At 47.1% G+C, this 22,820-nt stretch overlaps 3 protein-coding genes across 8 annotated transcripts in view; 2 read left to right on the top strand and 1 right to left on the bottom strand.

Moving 5' to 3' along the window:
* LOC120030080 (putative sodium-coupled neutral amino acid transporter 10) overlaps positions 1-10,334 on the top strand; it is a 33,686-nt gene extending 23,352 nt beyond the window's left edge. For 3 of the 5 annotated variants that reach the window (XM_038975412.1, XM_038975411.1, XM_038975413.1), the window contains 6 exons: positions 2,038-2,223; positions 2,436-2,816; positions 3,119-3,229; positions 5,229-5,249; positions 7,235-7,372; positions 7,547-10,334. In XM_038975412.1, coding sequence (XP_038831340.1) covers positions 2,038-2,223; positions 2,436-2,816; positions 3,119-3,229; positions 5,229-5,249; positions 7,235-7,372; positions 7,547-8,691 — 1,982 coding nt within the window. In that variant the 3' untranslated portion in view covers positions 8,692-10,334. The remainder of the gene's footprint in view (positions 1-2,037; positions 2,224-2,435; positions 2,817-3,118; positions 3,230-5,228; positions 5,250-7,234; positions 7,373-7,546) is intronic. The other 2 variants (XM_038975414.1, XM_038975416.1) reach the window with 2 other exon arrangements.
* Positions 10,289-12,451, bottom strand: ndufaf8 (NADH:ubiquinone oxidoreductase complex assembly factor 8). 2 transcript variants are annotated; one of them, XM_038975443.1, is made up of 3 exons: positions 12,148-12,451; positions 10,933-11,043; positions 10,289-10,834 (listed from the first exon to the last, which is right to left on the bottom strand). In XM_038975443.1, exons 1-3 carry the CDS (start codon positions 12,226-12,228, stop codon positions 10,814-10,816), a joined length of 213 nt encoding a protein of 70 aa, XP_038831371.1. In that variant the 5' UTR covers positions 12,229-12,451; the 3' UTR covers positions 10,289-10,813. The 2 variants fall into 2 exon arrangements, with proteins under 2 accessions (XP_038831371.1, XP_038831370.1); XM_038975442.1 differs by having other exon boundaries at positions 10,974-11,043.
* Positions 12,452-17,020: 4,569 nt separating this feature from the next.
* LOC120029430 (AP-4 complex accessory subunit tepsin-like) lies at positions 17,021-21,101 on the top strand. Its single transcript, XM_038974642.1, has 5 exons — positions 17,021-17,025; positions 17,075-17,135; positions 20,540-20,630; positions 20,764-20,831; positions 20,929-21,101. Exons 1-5 carry the CDS (start codon positions 17,021-17,023, stop codon positions 21,058-21,060), a joined length of 357 nt encoding a protein of 118 aa, XP_038830570.1. The 3' UTR covers positions 21,061-21,101.
* Positions 21,102-22,820: the final 1,719 nt, after the last annotated feature.

The raw sequence follows: 22,820 nt of genomic DNA, 5'->3' as shown, positions 1-22,820 counted from the left end.
GGTAGAGGATAACCACTTGATAATATCGAAGAGAAGCAGCGTTTGACATTGATGGAGCCAGAATGATGCCCTTCAAACTCCAGTGGTTTCTCATCTTCCCCTTATCCCCCCACTCTCTCCCCCTTTCCTTCTCCCTCTTTCCCCCTCACCTACTCTCTTCCCTCTTTCCTGGGCAGCTGAAATGCCTGCTAGCTCTTTCCTGTAACAGGGGTATCAGATGGAGGTGGTATGGAGGGAGGGGTTGAGAGGTACAGACAGAGGAAATGAGGGGAGAGATGAGTGAGACAGGAGGGCTGGGGTTAAGGGCTTGAGGGGTTTGGGTAAGAGGAGAAGAGGGGGATCGTAAAAATTAGAAAGAGCTCTACACATAGGAGCAAGGACAGTTCACACAGCCCCATCCTGCCTTCCGTTTTCCTCTTTCTATCACTCTTTCTTTATCTCTCTCCCTCCCTCTGACTGATAGTCGCCCACTTCCTTCCACACCTGTTTCCTGTTTATTGCAGATTAAGTGAGGCCAGTAGAACAGAAGCATGGGTCTCTCTCTGTACCCTCTCGTCATTTTCTCTCCATTCTCTCCTGATTCTCTCTTAGACTGTACTGTAGCAGGGATGTCAGCATTAGTGTTGCATCTCTTTTATAGTTTAGATCTCTGCTGCCATCTAGTGGATCTCACACTCACACATATTGGTATATACAGTGCGTTCAGGAAAGTATTCAGACCCCTTGACTTTTTCCACATTTTGGTACGTTACAGCATTATTCTAAAATGGATTAAATAAAATGTTCCTCATCAATCTACACACAATACCCCATATTTACTAAGCGAAAACAGGTTTTTAGACATTTTTGCAAATTGATTAAAAAAAAGACACCTTATTTACATACAGTACCAGTCAAGTTTGGACATTGTAGAATAATAGTGAAGACATCAAAACTATGACATAACACATCTGTAGCATTGAAGGTCTCCAAGAACACAGTGGCCTCCATCATTCTTAAATGGAAGAAGCTTGGAACCACCAAGAATCTTCCTAGAGCTGGCCGCCCGGCAAAACTGAGCAATCGGGGAAGAAGGGCCTTGGTCAGGGAGGTGACCAAGAACCCGATGGTCACTCTTACAGAGCTCCAGAGTTCCTCTGTGGAGATGGGAAAACCTTCCAGAAGGACAACCATCTATGCAGCACTAAACCAATCAGGCCTTTATGGTTGAGTGGCCAGACGGAAGCCACTCCTCAGTAAAAGGTACATGACAGCCCACCAAAAGGCACCTAAAGAACTCTTAGACCATGAGAAACAAGATTCTCTGGTCTGATGAAACCAAGATTGATCTCTTTGGCCTGAATGCCAAGTGTCACATCTGGAGGAAACCTGGCACCATCCCTACGGTGAAGCATGGTGGTGGCAGCATCATGCTGTGGGGATGTTTTTCAACAGCAGGGACTAGGAGACTAGTCAGGGAAAGTTGAACGGAGAAAAGTACAGAGAGATCCTTGATGAAAACCTGCTCCAGAGCGCTCAGGGACCTCAGAAGGGGGCGAATGTTCACCTTCCAACAGGACAATTACCCTCCGCACACAGCCAAAACAATGCAGGTGTGGCTTCGGGACAAGTCTCTGAATGTCCTTGAGTGGCCCAGCCAGAGCACAAACTTGAACCCGATCTAACATCTCTGGAGATACCTGGAAATAGCTGTGCATTGACTTTCCCCATCCAACCTGACAGAGCTTGAGAGGATCTGCAGAGAAGAATGGGAGAAACTCCCCAAATACAGGTGTGCCAAACTTGTAGCATCATACCCAAGAACACTTGAGGCTGTAATTGCTGCCAAAGGTGTTTTTGCTTTGTCTTTTATGGGATATTGTGTGTAGATTTATGATTGGAAAAAACTATTTTATCCATTTTAGAATAAAATGGATAAAATAACGTAACAATAACGTAACAAAATGTGGAAAAAGTCAAGGGGTCTGAATACTTTCCGAATGCACTGCATTCTCTCTCTCTTGTCTCTCTCCATTCTCTCCCCCCTCTCCCTCCCAGCAGTAGAGAAGCCAGTGGTAGTGAAACCGCCTGAGGTGAAGCCTAATGCCCCTGCTGCAGTAGAGCCAGACCGTCCAGTGGAGAGACAGCAGGAGCAGGCTGAGCCCCCCCAGATCAAAGGACCTGAACAAGCAGTAGCAGACATGAAAAAGAAGGAGGAGGTACAACTGGACCGCCCCGACGCAGGTATGGAACTACGGAGAACCTTTCAGAACTAGGGAGAAAGTTTCAGAACCTAGGAGAACCTGTTAGAACCAAGCAAAATCCACTAGACTGCAACATACAAGAAAACCAGTAATCTATAAGTGCTAGGTTTAAAAAAAAGTCAGGAATACTATTTACAGCACCACCTGAAAACCCATGTGTTATACCTGTGTGTCCCTCCTCCCTCCCTTCAGGTGTGGCGGTACCTGATGGGGAGGCCCATCGGCACGAGCCGCCCATCCCGCACGATGAGGTCCATATAGAGAAGAGGAAGAATGACGCCGAGCTGGAGGAGGAGAAGAACCAACCTGCAGTGGGAGGAGAAGAGGGGCAGTCTGAGGGAGGAGAGAAGGAGAAATTGGTGGTGAAAAAGGAGGAAGTGGAAGAGGCCGAGGCGCAGTTCAATGAGGTGCAGGAGAAGCCTGACCCGGGGGTGGGGCAGAAACAAGAAGTCCTGCCCCTAAAGGAAGTGGAGAAACTTGGCCCAGTGAAAGAGGTGCTTGCTGTGAAGCATATGGTGGCTGAGCAGGCGCTGGTTGAGGATTCGGCCAAAGCCCCAGATCCTGCTGGGAAACGTGCGTATTGTTAACTCGAAATGACACAACGACAAGGTTCCAGTTTAACAAAGTTTACTCTACTATATGAACACACTACAAGGTAGCCATTACACTCAAGGCTAGGTCCAACAACGACTAGACTTCATGCGCACTCTTGACTGAGTGATAGCCCCGTAATAACAGGAATATAGGGATACTTAAAACATGAACTTAACACGTATGACTGGTCTTTATCCAGAACATTCAATCAACTCAGATGCTCAGGGATTTGATTGGCTGTAGATGTTTGACGTCACCCGACCTTTGACCCTGTGGTTTAGGTGTGCCGGCGGCCCCAGTTCCTGTAGCAGTGGTTCCTGGGGCAGCGGAGATGGCTGCTGCTCCAGAAGCAAAGGAAGGGAAGGAGGGAGGAGCGGAGGACAAAATGGATGGTAAGTGGAAGAGTAAGAAGGAGTAAAGAATTGAAGTACAGATCAAGGACCAGGGTTAGCAGCTCATAGACTGGCAGAATGGATGGATTTATGAGAAATTCTTGTTATAGTGGATATACAGTGAAGTCGGAAGTTTACATACACTTTAACCAAATACATTTAAACTCAGTTTTTCACAATTCCTGACATTTAATCCTAGTAAAAATGCCCTGTCTTAGGTCAGTTAGAATCACCACTTTATTTTAAGAATGTGAAATAATAGTAGAGAGACTGATTTATTTCAGCTTTTATTTCTTTCATCATATTCCCAGTGGGTCAGAAGTTTACATAGACTCAATTAGTATTTGATAGCATTGACTTTAAATTGTTTAACTTGGGTCAAACATTTCGGGTAACCTTCCACAAGCTTCCCACAATAAGTTGGGTGAATTTTGGCCCATTCCTCCTGACAGAGCTGGTGTAACTGAGTCAGGTTTGTGGGCCTCCTTGCTCGCACACGCTTTTTCAGTTCTGCCCACAAATTTTCTATGGGATTGAGGTCAGGGCTTTCTGATGGCCCCTCTAATACCTTGACTTTGTTGTCCTTAAGCCATTTTGCCACAACTTTGGAAGTATGGTTGGGGTCATTGTCCATTTGGAAGACCCATTTGCGACCAAGCTTTAACTTCCTGACTGATGTCTTGAGATGTTGCTTCAATATATCCACATAATTGTCCTTGCTCATGATGCCATCTATTTTGCGAAGTGCACCAGTCCCTCCTGCAGCAAAGCACCCCCACAACATGATGCTTCCACCCCCGTGCTTCACGGTTGGGATGGTGTTCTTTGGCTTGCAATCCTCCCCCTTTTTCCTCCAAACATAACAATGGTCATTATGGCCAAACAGTTCTATTTTTGTTTCATCAGACCAGAGGACATTTCTCCCAAAAGTACAATCTTTGTCCCCATGTGCAGTTGCAAACCGTAGTCTGGATTTTTTTATGGCGATTTTGGAGCAGTGGCTTCTTCCTTGCTGAGCGACCTTTCAGGTTATGTCGATATAGGACTCGTTTTACTGTGGATATAGATACTTTTGTACCCTTTTCCTCCAGCATCTTCACAAGGTAATTTGCTGCTGTACTGGGATAGATTTGCACTTTTCGCACCAATGCACGTTCATCTCTAGGAGACAGAACGCGTCTCCTTCCTGAGCGGTATGACGGCTGCGTGGTCCCAAGGTGTTTATACTTGCGTACTATTGTTTGTACAGATGAACGTGGCACCTTCAGGCGTTTAGAAATTGCTCCCAAGGATGAACCAGACTTGTGGAGGTCTACAATTTTTTTTTTCTTAGGTCTTGGCTGATTTCTTTTGATTTTCCCATGACGTCAAGCAAAGAGGCACTGAGTTTGAAAGTAGGCCTTGAAATAAATCCACAGGTACACCTCCAATTGACTCAAATGATGTCAATTAGCCTATCAGAAGCTTCTAAAGCCATGACATTTTCTGGAATTTTCCAAGCTGTTTAAAGGCACAGTCAACTTAGTGTATGTAAACTTCTGACCAACTGGAATTGTGATTAAGTGAAATAATCTGTTGTAAAAATTACTTCTGTTATGCACAAAGTGGATGTCTTAACCGACATGCCAAAACTAGTTTGTAAACAAGAAATTTGTGGAGTGGTTGAAAAACGAGTTTTAATGACACCTAAGTGTATGTAAACTTTCGACTTCAATTGTACCATTCCATGCTATTCTTTCTCTCTCTGACTTGTACCGCTTCTTTGTCTGTCTGATTCGCTCTATCTCTGTCATTCTCGCTTTCGATCTCAAGTGTGTCTTTGGCAACAAGCTTTTGGCTGGTTGTTTTTAAAGTGGGATTCTCTCATTACTTTCTCGCTCTTTGGCTTGATTCACTCAGGACACACCGCAGCGCATTTTTGGTTTCTCTCTTCTGACTCACTCTTTCTTTTCTCTCTTTCTCGCTCCTTTTCTTTTCCTCTGCCGGGCTCCTGTCACAGTGATAAAAAAGATGGTTGCAGGTATGAACCCCTCTCTCTCCTACTGTATTCACATCTAGTCATTCAATCAACTAATGCAGTCTGGAGATGAGAGCGTAGTACCCAGTTTAGTCATATTTTCTAGTTCTGCCCCCCCCCCAACCCAAATGGCCATAACCCCCAAGTCCTAACCCACCTCACGCCCTCTCACACAGTATCCCCCCACCTTGCCTAAACTGCTCACATCTTGTTTGTAGCAACCATACTCTACATTAGTTTGACTGAGTTATCCCTCCTCCAGCCCCCCACCCTTAAACACATCCCTATGCTGTTTGTCTGGATAAATCAAATGCTCCTTCCCCCTCCGATGTAGATACCAATACTGCTCAATATACAGTGCATTGGAAACTATTCAGACCCCTTGACGTTTTGCACATTTTATGTTACAGCCTTATTCTAAAATGTATTCAATTGTTTATTTTTCTTCATTTATCTACACACATTACCCCATAATAAGAAAGTAAAAACAGGTTTGTCAAAATCTTTGTCAAATAATTGTTTAAAAACTGATCACATTTACATAAGTATTCAGACCCTTTACTCTGTACTTTGTTGACGCACCTTTGGCAGCGATTACAGCCTTGAGTCTTCTTGGGTATGACGCTACAAGCTTAGCATACCTGTATTTGGGGAGTTTCTCCCATTCTTCTCTGCAGATCCTCTCAAGCTCTGTCAGGTTGGATGGGGAGCATTGCTGCACATCTATTTCCAGGTCTCTCCAGAGATGTTTGATCGGGTTCAAGTCCGGGCTCAGAGACTTGTCCCGAAGCCACTCCTGCTTTATCTTAGCTGTGTGCTTAGTGTTGTTGTCCTGTTGGAAGGTGAACCTTCACCCCAGTCTGAGGTGCTGAGCACTCTGGAGCAGGTTTTCATCAAGGATCTCTGTACTTTGCTCTGTTCATCTTTCCCTCGATCCTGACTAGTCTCCCAGTCCCTGCTGTTGAAAAACATCCCCACAGCATGATTCTGCTACCACCATGCTTCACTGTAGGGATGGTGCCAGGTTTCCTCCAGACGTGACGCTTTGCATTCATGCCAAAGAATTCAATCTTGGTTTCATCAGACCAGAGAATCTTGTTCCTCATGATCTGAGAGTACTTTAGGTGCCTTTTTGCAAACTTCAAGTGGGCTGTTATGTGCCTTTTACTGAGTGGCTTCTGTCTTGCCACTCTATAAAGGTCTGATTGGTGGAGTGTTGCAGAGATGGTTGTCCTTCTGGAAGGTTTTCCCATCTCCCCAGAGGAACTCTAGAGCTCTGTCAGAGTTACCATCGGGTTCTTGGTCACCTCACTGACCAAGGCCCTTCTTCCCCGATTGCTCAGTTTGGCTGGGCGGCCAGCTCTAGGAAGAGTTTTGGTGGTTCCAAACTTCTTCCATTTAACAATGATGGAGGCCACTGTGTTCTTGGGGACCTTCAATGCTGCAGACATTCTTTTGGTCGCCTTCCCCAGCTATGTGCCTCGACACAATCCTGTCACGGAGCTCTACGGACAATTCCTTCAACGTAATGGCTTGGTTTTTGCTCTGACATGCACTGTCAACTGGGACTTTCCAAATCATGTCCAATCAATTGAATTTACCACAGGTTGACTCCAATCAAATTGTAGAAACATCTCAAGGATAATCAATGGAAACCGGATGCACCTGAGCTCAATTTCGAGTCTCATAGCAAAGGGTCTGAATACTTTAATACCATTTTTTTCCAAATGTATTAAAAATAAAGATATTCGCTTTGTCATTATGGGGTATTGTATGTAGATTGATTATTTAATACATTTTATAATATGGCTGTAACATAACAAAATATGGAAAAATGGAAGTAGTCTGAATACTTTCCGAATACACTGTATGATTTATGAACTTCACCCCATCGCTGTGCCATTTGGTACATTCCAACCCCTCTCACTTGTAATTGACTCCCCCTGTGTGTGTTTTGGTATGTTCTAACCCTGTCTCCCCCCATATAGAGGGTCAGTTGGACCATGCCGTTCTGCTGCAGGTTATAAAGGAGCAGCAGGAGCAGCAGAAGAGACTGTTGGACCAGCAGGAGAAACTACTGGCTGTCATACAGGAACAGCACCAGGAGATGCACCCCAAAAAGACAGGTGTGTACACACACACATACACACACATACTCACTCGTGGTCAGTGTGTGCACTCTCGTACATGTTCTAAGTTTATATTCTGATGCATGTCTAAGTGCTGAGTATGAGTAATTGAAATGTTAGGTCAGTTAAAGGGATAGTAAATAATGATCTTTGTATCTTGTGTTACATCAGATGAAGCTCCAGAGGCTGATGCAGAGAAGGGAGTACAGGAGGAGGGGGGAGCATCCAAGCCCAAAGACCCAGATCAAGATGGCCCTGCCCTGGCCTCAGACGCCAAGGAGCCCAACGGAGCAGGAGCTGGAGCTCTACAGGCCGGAGGGGCCGAGCATCACGTCCAGCCCCAGAATGAGGTCCTCCCTGTGGAGAAGAGTGCAGAAGAGCAGGTCGTCAAAGTGATTCTCCCCGTGATCCCCAAGGAAGTAGTCCAGGAAGTCCCTAAACAGGCGATTGTGGCAGGAGTATCAGTGGTGGCAGGGGCACCGTTGGAGGACCCTAAGGAGAGGGAGCTGGGAGCTAGAGGGGTACCGCTGGGTCAGAAGGTGGCAGAGGGGGTGAAAGTAGAACCAGACCAGCCCAAACACAGAAAGGAGCAGCCACCACCTGCTAAAGCTGAGGACGGGCCAGGGAAAGGATCGGTAGAGGCAGTAGACAAGGACAAGGAGAGGATGGAGAAAGAGACACTGGAGGAGGACAGGATCAATAGAGAGGTGCAGGCGAGAGTGGAGAAGGAACAGTTAGAGAGGGAGAGGAGAGGGAAACTGGTGAGAGAGCAGGAGATGGAAAAAGACCAAGTAAAGAAGGAGAAAGAGAGGCTGGGAAAGGAGCGAGCAGAGATGGAGAAGGCTTATAAGGAGAAAGCAGAGCGAGAGAGGATCCAGTGGGAGAAGGAAAAGACTGAGAGAGAGGTGATGGAGAGAGCGAAGAGGGGAGGAAGAGGGGAGGAACAGGCTCTGGCTGTAGCTGGGCCAGGACCTGTCGAACCAGGAGTAGTAGGAGGAGAACTAGGGGCTGTGAAGAAGAGTGGACGGGACCTGAAGGAGAGGGCAGCCGTCCAGTCAGACTCCAGGGACTTTGTGGAAGCCCAGCCCCAGGTGATCCACGAGAAGGAGAAGGCCAGGGATCAAGGAGACATGGACCTGAGGAGGAGAAGGAGAGCCCTGGGGGTAAGAGGTGCTGGAGGGGCAGGGGAGTCCAGGGAGGGTGACCTGGAGCCCTTCTTGGACATGGGGGACGCAGATCTCCATGCAGCCCTGGGGGGAGCACTGGTACACACACGCCAGATTAAACAGACCTCTGAGCTTGAGAGAGACGAGTAACTGGGATTGGGTAACGGCATACACGCACATGAATACGGTATAACACACTCACGGACCGTTGGGTTGGACTGTGCGAATCCCTATATTTAAACAAACACACTCACATAGTGGGTCAGACTGTGCACACACACACTGGGTCAGACTGCGCTAACCTTGTACACATATTCATACTAATCACAACGCATACACACTCTTTCTCTCCCCCACAGTCATGTACCGTGGATCACACTATATTGCTTTACCACCTGCCTTCACAATACCTGACCAGTACAGGAGGAGTGTGAGTGTGTGAGATGCATTGATGTGATAGGGAACATTCTGGCTACGTTTACACAGGCAACCCAATTCTGATCTTTTTCACAATTATTGGCAAAAGATCTGATCTGAATTGTGCTGCCTGTATGAATGCAGCCACTGTGTCTTCATGTGACCTTAGTCTGTGGGCTTCTATTACCAAATACTAGTGCTTTCTTTAGTGCTCCTTCCATGATTCCAGAAGATACAGGATAATAGTGATGATAAAGATATTGTAGCAATGATCACATATTATTCTATAATATGCTGTATAATGCTGCCATAAATCTAGTCTTTATTAAAAGTATATTTGTATGTAAATGTTAACTTATTTTTTGTTTTCTCTGGGGTGAGATTTGGACTAGAATGTATGTTAAGCTATGCAATACCACATAGTTTCTTTTTTTCCTGTGTTTGAGAGAGCAATGTACCATCTATCCAATGACTTGTATTTTAGTCATTTTAAATCCCTTGATACTTCTAAGTGATTTGGCGTTTTCATTTGGGCTCTGGAAAGATTACTTGCTGGTGTTTTTGTTAAGCCCAATGTATGTTGGTTATTGTGTGCTGTAAATAGCGTCTATATGCTCTCTGAACTGTAGCTAAATGTCCTCGTGCTGGCTTTTACATGTTCTTTGAACGCTTTCCAAAAATATTTAATTGGGGATCAATTGGTTATCTTCAGTGCTTCTTCCAGATAATTTGACTCTTGATTTTGAAAACAAGAATGTAGTGCTGTCGAAATGTGTATCCTTATCATACACATACAGTACAATTCCAATATGATTTTATATGTAAGTTCTGAATCCATAACTCTGTGATTCTACATTCCATGTTCTTGTGCCTTACATGTGCTACAGCAGTGTTTTTTTGTGACTTAAAAGGAATATGGTTCTTTTGTTTTGTCATATCCTGTGTGTGAGGGCTCCACTGCTTTGTGCCTCTATCCCAACTTGGGGTGAAATTAATGGGTCGAAGTGAACATCTTTATGCCTGTATTGAGATGTAAATGTAGAATTTCCAGAACTCGAGTGCAATTAGTCGTCATCTCTCGCTCTCTATTCTTGTAGCATTTGAAACAGTGGCTTGGACTTCTACAATGGTGCCCTGTGATGTGGCTACCATAAGAACAGTGAATGAAATGGACTTCATAGAGGGAGGACATCAACAGTGGCTTCATAACTGCTCATGACTTCTTTAGAGTTATTTAAGTCTGGGTCGACTCATATTTCTGAAAATGTCAAAATATGAAATGTTGGTTGTCAATGTGTGTTGTGTACATTAAAGAAAGAGACCCCATACACCAATTTGCATATTTCTACATTACATAAAGACACAGTCCTGCAAGTCTTCGGTGGTGGGTTACATGTTATTACATAGTCAAACGGTATGACCTTGACGCACTATTGAAGAGTAGTGGAAACACCATGCTAGCATTACCTCTGGGACCAACAACAGGTCAAACATATGCTTGTGGGACTAGTCAAGATATCTTTCAGCACCTGCCATCGCATTATTGATACAGTACTACATGATGTTCATGGAACAACGGGGACATTACACCCCAGGCAGTGGACCTAATCATTAGTGCAGACAAACGGATGCAAACCGAAAATGTTTTACAATGTAATTGAGAGTTTCTATTGAACAAATTCAGGTAGGTTCCTCCTCGTTTCCTTACGTTTAGTTCCTAGTGAATACACCCCTGTTTATGTTGACGATTAAAAAACTATGTCCAGCAGAGATGTGTTGGGCGGAATGGTCTACTTCACTATATGTCCAGCAGAATGCACTATATGTCCAGCAGAGATGTGTTGGGCGGAATGGTCTACTTCACTCCCTTCTTGGCCTGCAAGACAATAAGATGATCAAGTCAATTGAGTTTATACATCAAAGACAGACAAAATGTAATACAAAATGATGGAACACCTGTAATATGCCACTCACTGCTGTAACAAAGCAAGTCTTTAGAGTATCAAACTCTTTACCACACAGGTCCTTTCTCAGCTCCTGTCTGCCTGTGGTAGTAGCTGTCACACACTTCCCATAAGCTGCAGCCTGAGGACATGATATTCAAAAGTCAGTATTTAGATCAAACTTCTGTTGGAGGATAATTGCAGAAACACTATAGATACATTATTGTTCAAGGCAGTGTTTCCACCCTTTTATTTTTACGAGCTTCCCCCCCCCCAAAAGCATCATCCAGGGCCACAAGCCAAATTCCTTGGTGGGCCGCCCCAGTTATACAATGGTAGGAGAAACACTGGAACAAGTTCTCACATTGGCAGAATGACAACTTAACTTGGCTTTATGCTTTTGGATATTGTATGGCAAACAGTGGCCATCTATACTGAACAAAAATATAAACATGTAAAGTATTGGTCCCATGTTTAATGAGCTGAAATAAAGGATCACAGAAATGTTCCAGATGCACAAAAAGCTTACTTCAATTTTTGACACAAATTCATTTACATCACGCTTAGTGAGCATTTCCCCTTTTCCAAGATAACCCATCCACTTGACAGGTGTGGCATATCAAGAAGCTGATTAAAGCAGCATTATTATTACACAGGTGCACCTTGTGCTGGGGACAAAAAGTCACTGCAGTTTTGTCACACAACACAATGCCACAGATGTCTCATGTTTTGAGGGAGTGTGCAATTGCCACGCTGACTACAGAAATGTCCACCAGAGCTGTTGCTAGAGAATGTGACATTAATTTCTCTACCATAAGCCAACTCCAATGTCGTTTTAGAGAATTTGGCAGTATGTCAACCGGCCCCACAACCGCAGACCACGTGTAATCACGCCAGCCCAGGATCTCCACATCCGGCTTCTTCAACTGCGGGATCGTCTGAGACCAGCGACATGGACAGCTTTTGAAACTGAGGAGTATTTATGTCTGTAATAAAGGCCTTATGTGGGGAAAAACTAATTCTGATTGGCTGGACCTGGCTCCCCAGTGGGTGGGCCTATGCCCTCCCAGGCCCACCCATGGTTGCACCCCTGCCCAGTTATGTGAAATCCATAGATTAGGGCCTAATTTATTTATTTCAAATGACTGCTTTCTTTATATGAACTGTAACTCAGTAAAATCGTTGAAATGGTTGCATATTGCGTTTATATTTTTTTTCAGTATGAATTTGTTTGGTGGCTACGCACCTCACCAGAACACTGGGCAAACAGCTCTGGGAACCGTCTCATCCTCTCCCGACTGCGAGTCCACACATTTGTCCCCGACATGATCAGTTGAGTGAGAAGCAGCAAAGATGGACACTTGTTCAATAGTCTTTGACAGTGTAAAAACAACGAACACAATCAATTGAATAACAATCTAATGCCTCAGCATTAGCTCTTGTACAATATTAGCGAAATATCATAGAAATAAAAGGCATTCGTAGGAAAATATCCACTCAAATCATTAATTCGCACAGACCATGGACGGCACCATGTTGTTGACCCTGAATCAGGAAATGACACACATGTAATTTACAAACGTGATTTGTTAATTTCCACGTCCATCTTCTTCTGTGGGGTTTATCGGCGATTGGCAACCAACGTTATGGTGCATTACCGCCACCTACTGTACTGGGTGTGGGTCGGAGACGGAGAAACTAAATCATACCTGCTAGCCCGTTTAAAAAAAAGAACAACATATTTGATACTGTATCTAATGACGTTCTACTCAGTATACTCTTTAAACGAATTTCCTGTATACCCTTCTCCCTCATACTGGACTCAGCGTCTCTCTTCCCGCTCATACTGCCCACACTGTAGCAGTACATGCTCCACTGTCTCTGTTTCCTGGCAATAATCACACTTTCCTGCTGGATGCTTTTCTATCACATTTATAGTCTTATTCAGCCGGCTGCTACATGAGCTAAAGGACTGCAGACTCATCAATACTGCACATGAATAAGAGCAAATACCTTCTCTGTCTGCCTTGACTTCCTCCACCCACTGCAAGGCCAACAATACGGCCATCAGCTCCACCATCTATACAGCCAGATGATCTGTAATACGTTTCCTGACTGCCACCCCACATTCTTGCACTACAAATGCTGACCCAGTATGTCCTTGGATGTCCTTGGTCCTTGGCTGCCTAACCATACGCTATACTGCCATAGTCTATTACAGATTTGTTGCCGTGTCATGTACACGTTTAAAGTGGCGTTTAAATAACAAAACAAATTGACAATACAACTTTCATAACAGTTACATAACAATAAAAAGAGACTAGCCTGCTGGCCTTACTGGGTCGATAGGAACATTAGCCCGAGCTATTTAGGAGGGATTTCACACCTGGCACAAATGATTGTCTAGTTGTGTTTTTCCTACCGAGGGGTGCCCTAAACCTGCGCCCAGAGGGGAGTAGTTCAAAGTCCAGGTACAGGGAGTGACTTGGGTCTAAAATGATTTTGTGAGCCTTGCGGAGGGCCCTGACGTTAAAGATCTCATCCAGGCCTGTCTGTTTGACTCCAAGTACCTTGCTCGCTGTGGTGATAATCCTTCTCAGCATATTTCTCTGGCTGACAGTGGAATTGCCAAACCAATAAACAATACAAAAGTTAAAATACTCTAAATGAAAGATTTGTAAAACAGAGTCAGTATAGTACAATTAACATTAAAAGTTCTCAGCTTTTTGAGAAAATACAGTCTCTGTTGACTCTTTTTGTGGATCAGGTCTGCACATTTACTCCACTGAAGCTTATTGTCCAAGAGGACACCCACATATTTGCATTCCTCTACAATCTCTATGTTCTGACCTCTGATAGATGTTGCAGAGGTAAGTGTTGTATGCTTCCTGAAGTCTACGCACATCTCTTTGGTCTTATTGGTATTGAGGACCAAGTGTGATTGGTCACACCACTCTGCAGTCATTTAGGACCGGGCCATGGTGTTCCTCGTTATCATGCAACAGGCTGATCAAGGCAGTCATCAGCGAACTTAACGAGGTGTCTGTCAGGATGGGAACTAGTACAACTATTAGTGTACAAGATGTACAGGAGTGGGGACAAAACACATCCCTGAGGAGAGCCTGTGTTGGTGTTGCGTATGTCCGACACGTGGGGACCTATTTTGACCCGCTGTGACCCTTGGCTCAGGAAGTCCAACAGCCACAAAACCAGCCCCCCATCTAAGGGGAAGTCCCGAATGAATCTGTGCCAGAATGTAAGGCTGAATTGTGTTGAAGGCAGAAGAAAAGTCAACAAACAAAACCCTGACATGGGATTTGGCACCCTCTAGATGTCTGTAGACCATGTTGAGGAGAGTAAGAATGGCATCATCAACTCCTCTGCTGGGCTTCACAATTTTCTCAAGGCATTTCATTACTAAGGATGTCAAGGCGAAAGGGCGGTAGTCATTCAGCACAGATGGATTAGATGTGAGTAGACACTGTCTGAGTTCTCTACAGAGAACCTGAATCCTGACATTAATGCCCATCGCTCTACCTCATCAATTGCTTCCTGTACCTTCCTGACTATGTATGGCACATTTCTTCCCCTCTTCTGTAAGGCCCCTTCATCTACAAATAACGACATCCCAATATCTGTCCATACCTGAGAGTGAACATCATTGATCATGATTGAGAACAACACAGGACTAATCAGGCTCCCATGCGGTGTACCGTTATCCACCAGGTAAGCTGCCTGATAGAGACTTCTCCACCCTCACCTTGATAGACCTTCAGAACAGGAAGTCCTTTATCCAGTTGTATGTTCGTCCTCCTACCCCCATAATATCAAGCTTGATTAGCAACCCCTCCTTCCACATCATACCATAAGCCTTCTCCACATCAAAAAAGACAATTACAACAGTGTCCTTGTTCACCAGTGCATTGCATGTCAATCAACAGGGAAAATGCATTATGTTATTCACATAACACAAAAGTATTGGGCCAATGATATTGTATGAGTCATTTTTTCCTAACTGAATATTGTATGTGTATGTATATTACTGTAAATATTGATCACATTCCAAGTGTATGACCATATATTTTAATACATTGAATGTTAATATTGTGAAACTATGTTATACATTTTTTACCTCCTGTTTCAGGAAGTGATGTCACTGAGTACTTCCACCCACACCTGGGATATGGACGCCTGATGAAGGCCTAAGGGTCGAAATGTTGTTGTAAATAAATATCACCTGGGAGCATGAGCAGCAGTGTGCTCGTTTTCCTTTCTGTTTTCCATTGTATGAGTACTACCCATTGTTGTTTGATTGGCTACCTGTCATTACAGGCCCCGCCTCCCTTGTCTGTCCCTCAAGATGGCGCCGGCTCAAATCGAGTCCTTAGGAAACTTTTCACAAGCATTTTGCTACACTCGCAATAACATCTGCAAACCATGTGTATGTGACCAATACAATTTGATTTGATTTGAAGAGAAGTGCAGCCTCCAGTCAAGATTGCAAAATGTACGAGATTTGATGTCAGACAAGTTACAGGGTGTGTTGAGCGGTCGTGTCCCGTCCTTTCAGGCTTTTAGGCTGAGGTAGGACTAGATACTGTAGTTTTAAATTGTGGAGTAAGGTGGTGGGTTTTTAATGAGTGTAGGGTTAGATGGTAGGGTATTGGTTGACTTATTTCCCTTTGTCCAAGGAAAGTATAAAGGAGTTTTACTCCAGTCTAGTTGGTGGCGGTAATGCAACATTTATTGGATGCCAACCGCCGTTAAACCTCATGAAGAAGAAGAACGGGATGGCAAAATCATAGCAATATTCAAGGAATGACTGGCTTTCTTTCAAAAAGTTGGTGCTATTTACAAATATAAACACTTTGAAAAATAATATTTTGATATAATGTGTATATGTCACGTTTTGCGGGAACAGTAAATAGTTTTGTATATTCCATTACGCCCACTGTTTACTGTATCACTACAGCAGCCTAACTAACGATAGAATGCTAGCACATCATATGAGATCACACTCTCTGAACAGAAATCGTATGTAATCGTCAGACTATACTTGAGTTTTACAGTCTATTGATATGATTTCTTCCCACACTGTACCCACCCTGTGTGTCCTGTTTGTGCTAAAGACAAAATTGATGCTTTGGCCTCCCGAGTGGCGCAGTGGTCTAAAGAACTGCATCGCAGTGCTTGAGGTGTCACTACAGACCTGGTGTTTGATCCCAGGTTGTGTCACAGCCAGCCGTAACCAGGAGACCCATGAGGCGGCACACAATCGGTCCAGTGTTGTCCGGGTTAGGGGAGGGTTTGGCTGGCCGGGATTTCCTTGTCCCATTGCGCTCTAGCTACTCCTTGTGGCGGGCCGGGCACCTGCAAGCTGACCTCGTCGCCAGCTGGACGGTGTTTCCTCCGACCCATTGGTGCGGCTCGCTTCCGGGTTAAGCGAGCAGTGTGTCAAGAAGCAGTGTGGCTTGGCAGGGTCGTGTTTCAGAGGACGCATGGCTCTCGACCTTCGCCTCTCCCGAGTCCGTAGGGGAGTTGAAGCGATGGGACAAGACTGTAACTACCAATTGGGGAGAAAAAGGGTTAAAGTAAAACTTCTTTTTTGAATAACTGAAGCTTTGACATGACAGCAATCCTTGCTAAATGTTCTATTCTGGGGTTCACCTGGCCATGCCTGATGATAGATCTCTCTCTCAGGTTCCCATTCTGATGAAAGCAACAGTAGATGATGAATCGCCTTGTCCTAGCTACCTATTTGAAGAAATCGGAAGTATCCTTTTAACCCCATCACCTCCCACTGTATGATGATACAGTACTGTGTTCTGATATGAAAGATCATTTAGCAAGATTCACCTCTTTTCAATGTCAACCCAAAGACAGTACAGTATGCATCCTTTATCCTCCTGGCCGTGTAGAAATCTCCCAGGAGTCCACTGGGTGTGGTCAGTTCCTGTTGGAGTACCTGTTGAAGAGGCTGGAGGTAGAATCCTGCCATGTCAAAATAAAGGTGAGCTCAGCTAGCCAGGTTAGCAGGCTTTCACCTGCATTAAGAAACCCCAAACACTGAATTTTACCATAGTTTGTTAACTGAGGCTGAAGAGGAATCATGTAGAAGAATGCAGCTAATCTTCACCATAAATAATATAATGTATTAATCTGTTCCTCCTGAGCCTTATCCCTCTTCCCTTTCCATCGTTTCTGTCCTTCCAGGTTCTGAAGATCTTCGTCCATGTAACGTCCTGACCAGAGTTCTTATGTGTTTTGCTTGTTTAGTGTTGGTCAGGACGTGAGCTGGGTGGGAATTCTATGTTGTGTGTCTAGTTCGTCTGTTTCTATGTTCAGCCTGATATGGTTCTCAATCAGAGACAGCTGTCAATCGTTGTCCCTGATTGAGAATCATATATAGGTGGCTTGTTTTGTGTTGGGGATTGTGGGTGGTTATTTCCTGTCTCTGTGTTTGTGTTCTGCACCAGCTAGGACTGTGACGGTATGTTCTTTTGTATAGTGTATTGTTTTGTGTTGATTAAATTCATTATGGAAAATTACCACGCTGCGTATTGGTCCTCTGATCCTTCTCGCCTCTCCTCGTCTGAGGAGGAGGACGAAGTAGACTGCCGTTACAGAACCACCCACCAAACAAGGATCAAGCAGCGTGGCAACGGGCAGCAGCGACAGCAGCAGCGGTACCAGGAGGAATGGTCATGGGAGCAAATATTTAACGGAGAAGGACCCTGGGCTAAGGTTGGAGAATATCGCCGCTCTCGGGAAGAGATGGAGGCAGCTAAAGCCCAGGAGCGGTGGTCTGAGGAGGCAGCACGGAAGCGGGGCTGGAAGCCCGTGAAGAAACCCCAAAAAGTTATTGGGGGGGGGGCTAAAGGGTAGTGTGGCGAGGGCAGGTAGGAAACCTGCGCCCACTTCCCATGCTTACCGTGGAGAGCAGGAGTACGGGCAGACACCGTGTTATGCGGAAGAGCGCACGGTGTCTCCTGTACGGGTGCATAGCCCGGTGCGGGTTATTCCACCTCCCCGCACTGGGCGGGCTAGAGTGAGCATTGAGCCAAGTGCCATGAAGCCGGCTCTACATATCTGGCCTCCAGTACGTCTCCTCGGGCCGGTGTACATGGCACCAGCCTTACGCATGGTGTCCCCGGTTCGCCAACACAGCCCACTGCGGGTTATTCCACCTCCCCGCACTGGGCGGGCTAGAGTGAGCATTGAGCCAAGTGCCATGAAGCCGGCTCTACATATCTGGCCTCCAGTACGTCTCCTCGGGCCGGTGTACATGGCACCAGCCTTACGCATGGTGTCCCCGGTTCGCCAACACAGCCCAGTGCGGGTTATTCCACCTCCCCGCACTGGGCGGGCTAGAGTGAGCATTGAGCCAAGTGCCATGAAGCCGGCTCTACATATCTGGCCTCCAGTACGTCTCCTCGGGCCGGTGTACATGGCACCAGCCTTACGCATGGTGTCCCCGGTTCGCCAACACAGCCCAGTGCGGGTTATTCCACCTCCCCGCACTGGACGGGCTACGGGGAGCATGCAACCAGGTAAGGTTGGGCAGGCTCAGTGCTCAAGGGAGTTCCGGCACCACGTACCAAGCCTCCTGTGCGTCTCCAGAGCCCTGTACGCACTGTTCCTTCTCCCCGCACTCGCCCTGAGGTGCGTGCCCTCAGCCCGGTACCACCAGTGCCGGTACCACGCACCAGGCCTATAGTGCGCATCGAGAGTCCAGTGTGCCCTGTTCCTGCTCCCCGCACTAGCCTTGAGGTGCGTGTCTCCAGTCCGGTACCATCAGTTCCGGCACCACGCACCAGGCCTACTGTGCGCCTCAGCAGGTCAGAGTCGGCCGTCTGCCCAACGCCGCCTGCACTGCTCGTCTGTCCAGCGCCGTCTGAGCTGCCTGCCTGCCCAGCGCCGTCTGAACTGCCTGCACTGCTCGTCTGCTCAACGCCGCCTGCACTGCTCGTCTGTCCAGCGCCGTCTGAGCTGCCTGCCTGCCCAGCGCCGTCTGAACTGCCTGCACTGCTCGTCTGCTCAACGCCGCCTGCACTGCTCGTCTGCCCAGCGCCGTCTGAGCTGCCTGCACTGCCTGCCTGCCCAGCACCATCTGAGCCATCCGTCTGCCCAGCGCCGTCTGAGCCATCCGTCTGCCCAGCGCCGTCTGAGCCATCCGTCTGCCCAGCGCCGTCTGAGCCATCCGTCTGCCCAGCGCCATCTGAGCCATCTGTCTGCCCAGCGCCATCTGAGCCATCCGTCTGCCACGAGCCATTAGAGCCGCCCGTCTGTCCCGAGCCATTAGAGCCGTCCGTCAGTCAGGAGCCGCTAGAGCCGTCCGTCAGTCAGGAGCCGCCAGAGCCGCCAGCCAGTCAGGAGCCGCCAGAGACGCCAGCCAGTCAGGAGCCGCCAGAGACGCCAGCCAGTCAGGAGCCGCCAGAGACGCCAGCCAGTCAGGAGCCGCCAGAGACGCCAGCCAGTCAGGAGCCGCCAGAGCCGCCAGCCAGTCAGGAGCCGCCAGAGCCGCCAGCCAGTCAGGAGCCGCCAGAGCCGCCAGCCAGTCAGGAGCCGCCAGAGCCGCCAGCCAGTCAGGAGCCGCCAGAGCCGCCAGCCAGTCAGGAGCCGCCAGAGCCGCCAGCCAGTCAGGAGCTGCCAGAGCTGCCCTACAGTCATGAGCTGCCCTCCAGTCATGAGCTGCCCTCCAGTCATGAGCTGCCACCCAGTCCGGAGCTGCCACCCAGTCCGGAGCTGCCACCCAGTCCGGAGCTGCCACCCAGTCCGGAGCTGCCACCCAGTCCGGAGCTGCCACCCAGTCCGGAGCTGCCACTCAGTCCGGAGCTGCCACTCTGTCCTGAGCTGCCTCTCTGTCCTGAGCTGCCTCTCTGTCCTGAGCTGCCCCTCTGTCCCGAGTTGCCCCTCTGTCCCGAGCTGCCCCTCTGTCCCGAGCTGCCCCTCTGTCCCGAGCTGCCCCTCTGTCCCGAGCTGCCCCTCTGTCCCGAGCTACCTCTCTGTCCCGAGCTACCTCTCTGTCCCGAGCTACCTCCTAAATCATGTGGGGGCCTTGGGGAGGATTCTTAGGCCAAGGTCGTGGGCGAGGGTCGCCACTCAAAGGACGCTAAGGAGGGGGACAAAGACAGTGGTGGAGTGGTGTCCTCGTCCACCGCCGGAGCCGCCACCGCGGACAGATGCCCACCCAGACCCTCCCCTTGAGTTTTAGGGGTGCGTTCGGAGTCCGCACCTCAGGGGGGGGTACTGTAACGTCCTGACCAGAGTTCTTATGTGTTTTGCTTGTTTAGTGTTGGTCAGGACGTGAGCTGGGTGGGAATTCTATGTTGTGTGTCTAGTTCGTCTGTTTCTATGTTCAGCCTGATATGGTTCTCAATCAGAGACAGCTGTCAATCGTTGTCCCTGATTGAGAATCATATATAGGTGGCTTGTTTTGTGTTGGGGATTGTGGGTGGTTATTTCCTGTCTCTGTGTTTGTGTTCTGCACCAGCTAGGACTGTGACGGTATGTTCTTTTGTTGTTTTGTATAGTGTATTGTTTTGTGTTGATTAAATTCATTATGGAAAATTACCACGCTGCGTATTGGTCCTCTGATCCTTCTCACCTCTCCTCGTCTGAGGAGGAGGACGAAGTAGACTGCCGTTACAGTCCATCTCTGTGGCCACGGATCGCCTCACTTTCTGACAGAACTTAGACGGAACTCCACCTTCATCCAGCAGGCCTCAGGTGAGATGATGAACATGACGATGATGATATGACCACTAACACACCTCACTGTCTCCATTTCATCTTTCTATTTACGACAGTAGCATTTCAGAGAGCCATGAGTGTTCTACTGAATCTGTGTTTTTCCCTTCAGTTTACAGTGGTCCCCCTGATCCCATCCATGGCATTGCTCTGTATCAGAAAGTGAGGGCCACAGCACAGGTAAGCCAACAAAATTGACAGACAATGTCTAAGCCAATCACTATCCCTCTATGTATCTCACACACACAATGCTAATCCTGTCATTATCTGTCTCCAGGACATAGTCAGGTTACTTTTCTCAGGCACAGCCTCTCCCCAGAGCAGCAAACTAGCCATGCCCAACATGGGTGAGTACATTATATTGTTGTTATTCCATGTTCTGCATGTCTACCTTACATTTACATGTTAGTCATTTAGCAGGTGCTCTTATCCAGCACTACTAACAATTAGTGCATTCATCTTAAGATAGCTAGGTGGGACAACCACATGTCTCAGTCATAGTAAGTAAGATTTTCCTCAAAGTAGCTATCAGCAAGGTCAGAGTTAGTAAGGGGGAGCTGTGCGATTACTTAAGATAAAATCAAATCAAATTTTATTGGTCACATACACGTGTTTAACAGATGTTACTGCGGGTGTAGCGAAATCCTTGTGTTTCTAGCTCCGACAGTGTAGTAATATTTAACAATTTCCCAACATATACCCAATACACACATCTAAGAATATAAAAATATATGGATGAGCAATGTCAGAGCGGCATAGACTAAGATACAGTAGAATAGTATAGAATACAGTATATACATATGAGATGAGTAATGCAAGATATGTAAACATTATTAAAGTGACTAGTGTTCCATTTATTAAAGTGGCCAGTAATTTCAAGTCTATGTCACACCCTGATCTGTTTCACCTGTCCTTGTGCTTGTCTCCACCCCATCCAGGTGTCACCCATCTTCCCCATTATCCCCTGGGTATTTATACCTGTGTTTTCTGTCTGTCTGTGCCAGTTAGGCTTGTTTTGTCAAGTCAACCAGCGTGTTACTCCATGCGCCTGCCTTTTCCTTTTCTCTGTTTTTTGCTAGTCCTCCTGGTTTTGACCCTTGCCTGCCTTGACTCTGTACCCGCCTGCCTGACCATGCTGCCTGCCCTGACCTCGAGCCTGCCTGCCACTCTGTACCTCCTGGACTCTGACCTTGTTATGATCTTTTGCCTGTCCACGACCATTCTCTTGCCTGCCCCTTGGATACTAATAAACATCAGGAACTCGAACCATCTGCCTCCCGTGTCTGCATCTGGGTCTCACCCTATGCCCTTATAGTCTATGTATATAGGCAGCAGCCTCTAACTGCTAGTGATGGCTATTTAACAGGCTATTTAATAGCCTTGAGATAGAAGCTGTTTTTCAGTCTCTCTGTCCCGGCTTTGATGCACCTGTACTGACCTTGCCTTCTGGATGATAGTGGGGTGAACAGGCAGTGGCTCGGGTGGTTGTTGTCTTTGATGATTTTTTGGGCCTTCCTGTGACATCGGGTGCTGTAGGTGTCCTGGAGGGCAGGTAGTTTGCCCCCGGTGAAGCGTTGGGCAGACCGCACCACCCTCTGGAGAGCCCTGCAGTTGCCGTACCAAGTGGTGATACAGCCCGACAGGATGCTCTCAATTGTGCATCTGTAAAGGTTTGTGAGGGTTTTAGGTGCCAAGTCAAATTTCTTCAGAGGTTGAAGAGGCTCTGGTGCGCCTTCTTCTCTACACTGTCTGTGTGGGTGGACCATTTCAGTTTGTCAGTGATCTGTACGCAGAGGAACTTGATGCGTTCCACCTTCTCCACTGCGGTCCCGTCGATGTGGATAGAAGGGTGCTCCCCCTGCTGTTTCCTTAGGTCCACGATCATCTCCTTTCTTTTGTTGATGTTGAGTGCGAGGTTATTTTCCTGGCTCCCAGAGCCCTCACCTACTCCCTGTAGGCTGTCTCATCATTGTTGGTAATCAAGCCTACTACTGTTGTGTCATCTGCAAACTTGATAATTGAGTTGGAGGCGTGCTTGGCCACCCAGTCATGGGTGATCAGGGAGTACAGGAGGGGGCTGAGCACGCACCCTTGTGGGGCCCCAGTGCTGAGGATCAGTGGAGTGGAGGTGTTGTTTCCTACCTTCACCACCTGGGGGCGGCCCATCAG

This window comes from Salvelinus namaycush, chromosome 35, assembly GCF_016432855.1.
Source record: "Salvelinus namaycush isolate Seneca chromosome 35, SaNama_1.0, whole genome shotgun sequence".
Classification (NCBI taxonomy): domain Eukaryota; kingdom Metazoa; phylum Chordata; class Actinopteri; order Salmoniformes; family Salmonidae; genus Salvelinus; species Salvelinus namaycush.
The sequence above is the reverse complement of the archived record's forward strand: the minus strand, read 5'-3'. Positions and strand labels throughout refer to the sequence as shown.

Coding starts and splice junctions, on each gene's coding strand:
- LOC120029430 (XM_038974642.1), top strand. Junction 17,136..20,539: donor TTCTGAAGATCTTCGTCCAT/GTAACGTCCTGA, acceptor AGGACGAAGTAG/ACTGCCGTTACAGTCCATCT. Junction 20,832..20,928: donor AAGTGAGGGCCACAGCACAG/GTAAGCCAACAA, acceptor ATCTGTCTCCAG/GACATAGTCAGGTTACTTTT.
- ndufaf8 (XM_038975442.1), bottom strand. CDS start 12,228: ATGTCGGGGACAAATGTGTGGACTCGCAGTCGGGAGAGGATGAGACGG. Junction 11,044..12,147: donor TTGCCCAGTGTTCTGGTGAG/GTGCGTAGCCAC, acceptor TCATGTCCTCAG/GCTGCAGCTTATGGGAAGTG. Junction 10,835..10,973: donor GCTGAGAAAGGACCTGTGTG/GTAAAGAGTTTG, acceptor ATTGTCTTGCAG/GCCAAGAAGGGAGTGAAGTA.